At 41.2% G+C, this 7,751-nt stretch overlaps 2 protein-coding genes across 2 annotated transcripts in view; one reads left to right on the plus strand and one right to left on the minus strand.

Moving 5' to 3' along the window:
- Window positions 1-1,505: 1,505 nt before the first annotated feature.
- On the minus strand, window positions 1,506-7,744 carry DUS4L (dihydrouridine synthase 4-like (S. cerevisiae)). Its single transcript, XM_010580873.1, has 4 exons — window positions 7,147-7,744; window positions 6,775-6,896; window positions 3,178-3,295; window positions 1,506-1,702 (listed from the first exon to the last, which is right to left on the minus strand). The coding sequence occupies exons 1-4, from the start codon at window positions 7,254-7,256 to the stop codon at window positions 1,576-1,578; spliced, it is 477 nt and encodes a 158-aa protein (XP_010579175.1). The 5' UTR covers window positions 7,257-7,744; the 3' UTR covers window positions 1,506-1,575.
- Window positions 7,335-7,751, plus strand: part of COG5 (component of oligomeric golgi complex 5) — a 193,889-nt gene continuing 193,472 nt past the window's right edge. Inside the window, exons 1-2 of the mRNA XM_010581090.1 lie at window positions 7,335-7,375; window positions 7,509-7,702. Coding sequence (XP_010579392.1) covers window positions 7,335-7,375; window positions 7,509-7,702 — 235 coding nt within the window. The remainder of the gene's footprint in view (window positions 7,376-7,508; window positions 7,703-7,751) is intronic.

Here is a 7,751-nt window from a genome sequence, read left to right on the forward strand (position 1 = left end):
CTGTCGCCAGGGTTGGAGGGGCCGTGGTGCCTGTCACCTTGTTGTTAGATCCAGAGACCTTCTCTTCCCCTTGAGGGTAGTGAGTGGTGTTGAACAGGGCTTGACAGGCATGCACTAGGCCCCAGCATGTTGCAGTGATTTGTGTCCCTCTGTAATTTCCAGGGTGACATCATACTTTTTCCAAATATTTTACTAGTTTTTCAGGATCCTGCACTTGTTCAGGAGTAAAGTTCCAGAACAATGGAGTGCCCACTGTCTTAGGTACTTGCCCATACTATCCCACACACCCTGCCACTCATAATTATCCAGCCTCAGGGCAGATCTCTGGGTGACATTCTTAAATAGTTGTTTAACCCTAAACAAGACCTGAACAACATTCAGGAACATGCTAGTTCCTAGCAAGTGGACCATGCTGGTTTCAACATCCTAAGGGTATTGAAATCTTTCAAAAGTCTCAAATGCTATTGTAATTAGACTGGAAGAGAAGGGAACGGGGAAGAAAGGTGTCTTGCCCATAGATTGGCTCTCCGAGGAGGAAAGGTAAAGGTTGTAATTATTAAGTTTCTCACAGATGGCTCCTGAAATATACAGGTGACGACAATGCTGAGTGCAAATACCAGATGAATCCCAGGACTGATAATTTTATCATACCATAAGCCAGTATTACACAATACATCTAAGTGAAAACCTTAATCCACCTCCCACAGAGGATAAGCAGCAGGACAGGGACTACATACAGCAAGTGAGGTGATACATAATAGAACTCTAAAAATGAGTGCCACAACTCTAAGAGCTCATAAGTTGACATTGTGACCAGTGACTATTAAACTAATATAATGAATGCTTGTATCAAATTTGTTTTAATACACTCTGGTCAGATCCATTATTATCTCAACCGTTCGTGCCCCACATTGGGCGCCAAAATGGACTGTCGTGGTTTAACCCCAGCCAGCAACTAAGCACCACGCAGCCGCTCACTCACTTCCCCCCCAACCCAGTGGGATGGGGCAGAGAATCAGAAAAAAAAGTAAAACTCTTGAGTTGAGGCAAAGACAGTTAATAGGTCAGAAAGGAGTAAAATAATAATAATAAAAGAATTGGAATATACAAAACAAGTGATGCACAATGCAATTGCTCACCACTCACCAACTGATGCCCAGTCAGTTCCCGAGCAGCGATCCCCTTGCCCCTGCCCCAGCCAACTCAGCCCAGTTTATATACTGGGCATGACATCACGTTGTATGGAATATCCCTTTGGCCAGTTTGTGTCAGCTGCCCTGGCTGTGTCCCCTCCCAACTTCTTGTGCCCCTCCAGCCTTCTTGCTGGCTGGGCATGAGAAGCTGAAAAATCCCTGACTTAATATAAACACTACTTAGCAACAACTGAAAACATCAGTGTGTTATCAACATTCTTCTCATACCGAATCCAAGACATAACACTATACCAGCTACTAGAACGAAAATTAACTCTATCTCAGCCAAAACCAGGATATACATACATTAAAATACAGTGTAACTACTACACTAACATTAAAAGGGTTCTTCCATGTACCACAAACAGCACTTAAGTTAGACCTACCTTATTTTAATAGATACTGAAAATCTAGGGTTGTCGATCTGATTCCGTACATGTCTCACCATATCTCGAACTAGTTCTGGTTTATTTATTAAGCAAGCACCATAACCTTCTGCCATCGCCCATCTTTAAAAGAAAAAGAATGTTTGTATTCTACATTTGAAAAAATGCAGATCAATTTCAGTCAAATACAGCAGTTTCTTTCCTTACGACCTTTAGAATGTGTGGTTGAGTAAACAGAGATAGTACTGGCTGTAGATCGATGATTTGTTTGCAGTTTGACACCAACCTTTAGATCCTGGTTGTCTCCATTGTGCTGTTAGAACTTTGGATGAATTACTATCTCTTCCAGTTCAATTTTCTGTCCACAAAATGGACTCACAGGGAAGATAAATTAACATTTAATCAACAATGGTTTAGATCATAAGTAAAATAAATAATTTGATGTTTCTCCTTCCATTGGGTCTATGATTTCTTCTAAACAGAAGATTACTTTGGATTGAAAAGGAAGATTTTTGAAGTGCAAGTAAGGATATGATTTCAGTAATATTCTGTTTTCCCTCAACTGCAAAACACTTTATTTTGATTGGCAGGAAATAACCTTTGCTTCCACTTAAGAGCAGCAGATTTTTTCTTAAGTAATTTTTCTTATAAAGGCAGATTAAATGCACAAAGTTTTGTTGTTTTGAAACCAGCATGCACAAGAAACAAAGAATTCAAATGTAAGCATATATTTTTCGCCTAAAAGGAACTTACACTTTGGCATACTTAACTGTAGTTAGCGTAGAAAAAACCCCACACTTCCATTTTGAAGCCTCAGATCTCTCCAGAAAAGTTTTCTCAAATACTATATTTTAAGTCAAGACAACCTAATTAGAATAGATAAATTAAGTATTTGCACCTTAATATTTTCTTTTGCTTTCCTACATTTATTTCTGAGGTCTTCACTTAGAAAAAGACTGCCTGACAAGCATGTAGTAAATGGCTCTCAATTGAACCAGTTAGCAAGAATCTTCATTTGTGCATTACTACTCTGTGTCACTGTCAAGACAAAATCTTTATCAATTTAAGTGAGAAGTAGATCACTAATTCACTGTACTTATAAACCTAATAAAAGATGGAAGAAATTCTTCTCAGCACTTCCTGATTAATATAATCTGTATAATTATATTTTAAAGACTACCCTTCACTTGCAGAAGTCTCAGACATCAGGGATTTGCCTCTTTATTTTGGGAATTGCCACATCATTTCTCAAAACACTCTCCAAAGTATTTGCAGCAAGCTCTTTTTGGTAATGCATATTGAACAGCTGTTGAGAAGGGATGGACACTTCACTTCTGAGCCAACACTCAATATCTCAGAAAGGAAAAAAGGCAAGTTGGCAAATACACCTGGTTTTCCCAGTTTCACCATGGTGACAGGCATCTCAGAACATTCAGAACAGTGTCTTGCCACATAAGACATTTCTGGCAGGTTAAAAAGCTGTTTCTCTCTCGAAGTCTATTTTTAAGTTAAGACAAAAAATACTATGAAAATGAAGACCAGCATTCTTTATTCCAAACTATTTCATCATTATTTCACCAGCTTTTTCAAAACTTTACCTCTGAGGACAGCCACAGTTTAGGTCTATGCCATCTGCAAAAGGACAGACGATACGGGCAGCATCACACAAAACCTGTGCTTCTTTAGCAGCAAATTGAACAATCAATGGATGATCACCTACTCCAACAAAAAGATATTTAGAGATTTAAAAAAAACCCAGCATATAAAAAGAAGACATTCTAAATTTTGAACGTTTTTCATATATTGAAAAGCTGTCTAGCCATGGTTCTGGGCAAATGGCTCTAGGTGACCCTGCTTGAGCAGGGGGGCTAGATAACATGACCTACAGAGGTGCTTCCAAACTCAAATATTTTGTGGTTCTGCAAGCCCTAGATCACGTGTAAAGGTAGCTGACCAGTGGTTACTAAATAAGTACGTCTACCAAGAGAGATGGGAATTCAGACATTCATATGTGTCTTAGGTGGTTGCTGGCTCGACATACACTTTTTCGGACCGAAATTGGTCAGATGCTTATCCTTCACAAAGATGATATATGAAACTAAGTACTCCTTATTTCTCAGCAGCCTTCATGCTTCCCCTCCTAGCCTGCCCCTTCTTGTCTGCATGCTGTCCCTTTGCTGTGCTGACACAGCTGTCTGTCTTGCCAGGTGGGAAAATTGCTTACGGAACCAACCCTTCAGAAAGGAGCTAAACAACCCACAAGCATTGCCCTTCCTTATCCCAGCCCATCTTTTTCCTCTTCTGTGCTAACATGGCTGGTTTTTATCAACAATGCAATATGCAGAGTTGGAATGAAAACACATGGGCAGAAGCAGCTTTAGCAGCTTTGTCTCAAGTGGGAAACCAAAGTGTCAGTGTACCTCAACTTGGGTCTGCTGAACTACTTGTGATTTACTAAGCCCCTGCAGAGAGCCAGATGGTCATTTGGAACATGCTCTCCTCTTTTACAGCTACTGCATTACATTAAAGGCATCTAAAAATACCTCAGACAGTCTTAGCACTCACTTTCCATATAAACAATTGCTGCAGTTAAGAGGAAGGGGGATATCTGAGCACTGATGGAAAGGGATGATCCAACAAATGCACAAAGCAAGTGCACTTCTGGTACTGAAAAGACCACAAATGCTTCTGAAGATTTTTCTATTTTAGTGGAAAATAAGTAGTTCTTGAAGTACTGGAGCTTAAGTCAGAGAGGGCAGCAGTACCGTCTCAATCAAGTTGAGACACTTCTAGAGGTTACCTAAAAATCCAGCAAGCAAAAAAAAATCCCTTGCATATTTTCCAAATAGCGTCCATTTAAGACAGTGCTCTAGCTGAAGAGATTTATATTACTGCAGCTAATACTTCGGAATAATCCCACGCTCCTAATTTTTGGTTGAGTGTTAAGTAATAAAAATACTGAGTCTTGCCATATTAAACCTTTTAGCAGCAGCCACAAAGAACATCTATCTCTATTTTAGAAATAAACAACAAAGAAATGTCAATGCCAAAGAAAATGGAAAACAGAAATTGCAATTGTAGGCTCCAAACCTACTCCGCTAATTAGAAGACAAAATCCCCAAACAGCCAGGAAGTTAAACATAAAACCACAGTAAAATTTCACAACCTGTTGTGGAGCTACTTGTTAAAAGCATAAATGCTAATAATGTAAATAGTATAATCTTGGCAAAGCTGTCTGTGGCAGAATGTTTCAGAGGCCTATAAAATTAAGGCCAGTATGAAAGACGTGAATAGGGAAAAGATGTTGTTTACAACACTAGAACATTTAATTTTGTACATCTTGTTATCAGGCAGCAAAGTTACAGCAAAGAGAATTTCCTCTTTCCCCATCCCTGCACCTCCCAGAATATACTACATATCTGACCTGTGGAACTTCAATGCCACAGGACATTGTGTAGATCAGAAGTCTAAGTAAGTTGAAAGGGAACAAACTAGTGGTTCTGTGGACCTTTGAGCCATATATATTGTCAGTTATGTTCTTACTCATTTATTTTTACATACAAAGAATTATTCATGCTTTTTTAAAGTTGAATTCCACTAATAAGAGAGTCTACCTGTGCTTCCCAATGTGACTTTTCTCTGTAACTGCTCTGTTCTATTTGAATAATGCAGCATTAATAGACAGCCAGTGCTAAAATAATGAAATATACTTCCTCTGATACTATATATAGACTTATGAAACGACCAGTTCAGTGGTCTGAATAGATTAAATCATCACACTTCATGGATCCTACAACGCTGAACTTACTAGCACGTTCATAGCGCTCTCTTCATTCCTCCAGTTGCAGCCTATGCATGTTCCTTGTTACACTCTTCTACTGCAGCCACTTCATGCCAGCAGATCTGCATCATTATTGTCACTTCTTCCCACGTATTTCATACCACTTTTCTCTTTTGCTTTACAGCCAGGACTCTGCACAACTCCTTATACTTCTTTTTGTATGTGTTCTGGTTATGTTTCTGTACCATGCCTGAAGCCTTGCTTCTCCTCATCAACCCTAGCCATGCTTCAACTTCCTGGTCTCTTCTTGCCTTCTTGCTCCTTTTTATCACTCTCTCGATATCTCAAGTAGTCCACCAACAGCCCCTTCCACTTCCCACTCCAGCTAATTTGAAACCCTGCTGTATCCACTGTAACAATGTCTGGTCTATTAATTTTTTCACCTTTAGCAACCCTCTTATTTTTGCTAGACACCAGAAAATTTTTCCCAGCAATGAGTTAAGTGTTTTTCTCTGAAACACACAAAAAGCAGCAATTGCTGGGAAAAGAATCCTACTACCATCTCGTACTGGGTCTGGCTGGGATGGGGTTAAATTTTATTTATTTATAGCAGCCTGTAAGGTGCTGTGTTTTGGATTTTGTGACAAAAACAGCGTTGATAAGGCACCAGTGTTTTGGCTATTTTTGCACAGTACTTGCACAGTGTCAAAACTTTCTCTTTTTCTCACTCTGCCTCCCCCTGCCCCCAGCCAATAGATTGGGGTGGGGAAGAAATTGGGAGTGGACACAGCTGGGACAGCTGACCCAAATTGGCCCAAGAAATATTCCATACCGTACAACATCAACATTAGCAATGAAACTGGAGTGGTAGGGGAAGAAGAAAGTGCATTGGGACATGGAAATTGTGTTCCAGGGTGGCCATTGCTTGGAGACTGGCTGGGCACTGGTCTGCTGGTGTGAGGTGGGAAGTGATTTCCTTTACATCACTTGTTTTTTTTTCTCCTTCTTTCCTTCACTTATTAAGTTGTCTTTATCTTGACCCATGAGTTTTTCTTGCTTTTGCTCTTCCTGTTCTCTTCCTGTGCTGTTGGGAGGGTGGAGGAGGGATGACTGAGCAGCTGTGTGGGTGCATAGCCACTGGCCAGCTATGTTCAACCCGCCACACATCTAAAGTGGTTTGGAGGCCCTGATTTCAGGTGGAGACAAGGTTTTCCACTATTTCATTTGACACACTATCACTGGAATGTGCTTACTCTCACCTAGAATATTTCTATAGTTTTACAATCAATCAGATACGGTATACCAAAATTGTTAATGGATGTGAAGTTGTGTGACAGACTTTATTCACTTGGCCAATTTGGTTTATCACCACATAAAACATTCTGACAAGGCAATGGTTTCTTAAAAAGAATACCTTTGTTTGTTGTGAATTCGCTGTCTCTAGCTTTTGCAGATCTCACAAAATCAGCTGCTACTATCATTGGTGTGTAACACAAATCGCAACTGTATTTCCTAACCAAGGTTCTGAAAGCCAACCTGCAGACAATGAAAATCAAGAGATAAATAGGAAAGACATTTTTCTGATTAGCTATTCTAAAATGTTGTTCTGACATGCAGTAATACTGTGGGGATGTCCAAGTATAATCATGAGATAAAACATGTCCCATGTCTACTGCTGTCTTAAATAATTAAAGGAGAGAAAGGTAATCATCCCTGGTTTTACAGTCAAGATAAACTTCCTCAGAGAAAATACACTGAAAACAGAGTTGACATGACAGTTACTTACTTTGAGTAGCGGACCATAGGGGCACATATTTTTACAGCTTGCCCAGAATGAAACAAATCCATGGGATCTTTTAGTTGGCATCGTTTAGTTTCTACGATGTCACCAATCATGAATAATTAACGCTCTTTTAGCATCTGGAAAAACAAACAGTGTTTGCGTGTAAGTAACTCAGCTATTTCTCACCGGCCATGCAGCAAAGCATTAGACCTTACACCGGACTGCCGTTTTGGTAAAGCTTTCCGCAAGAAGCCCCTCACTCGCACAGCGTCAGGAGCAAGCCTTTCGCCGCCACCAGCTACGAGCGCCGGGCGCCCCGCTGTCCTTCGTAACCCCCCCGTTGTAGTAGTTTTCACTCCTCGCAGTACGGGTCGTTCAGGCTGGAAGGGAGGTCTCCAGCCCACCCCTCCGCGCAGGGCCGGCTCCGAGGCCGGACCAGGGGCTCAGGGCAGCCCCTGCCCTGCCCCCACAAGCCTCACGGGGAAAGGTTTTCCTCACGTCGGGCCAGAACCGCCCCCGCTTCAGCGCAGGCCCGCTGTCCCTCGTCCTCCCGCTACAGGCCCAGCTCCCTCCGCCTCTCCCCGCAGGGCGGGGGCTGCGGCCCGACA

The sequence above is a fragment of the Haliaeetus leucocephalus genome, unplaced genomic scaffold (genome assembly GCF_000737465.1).
Source record: "Haliaeetus leucocephalus isolate CR32 unplaced genomic scaffold, Haliaeetus_leucocephalus-4.0 Scaffold751, whole genome shotgun sequence".
NCBI classification, from domain to species: domain Eukaryota; kingdom Metazoa; phylum Chordata; class Aves; order Accipitriformes; family Accipitridae; genus Haliaeetus; species Haliaeetus leucocephalus.

Coding starts and splice junctions, on each gene's coding strand:
- DUS4L (XM_010580873.1), bottom strand. CDS start 7,256: ATGATTGGTGACATCGTAGAAACTAAACGATGCCAACTAAAAGATCCC. Junction 6,897..7,146: donor CCTATGGTCCGCTACTCAAA/GTAAGTAACTGT, acceptor CATTGTCTGCAG/GTTGGCTTTCAGAACCTTGG. Junction 3,296..6,774: donor CGAATTCACAACAAACAAAG/GTATTCTTTTTA, acceptor TTGTTGGAGTAG/GTGATCATCCATTGATTGTT.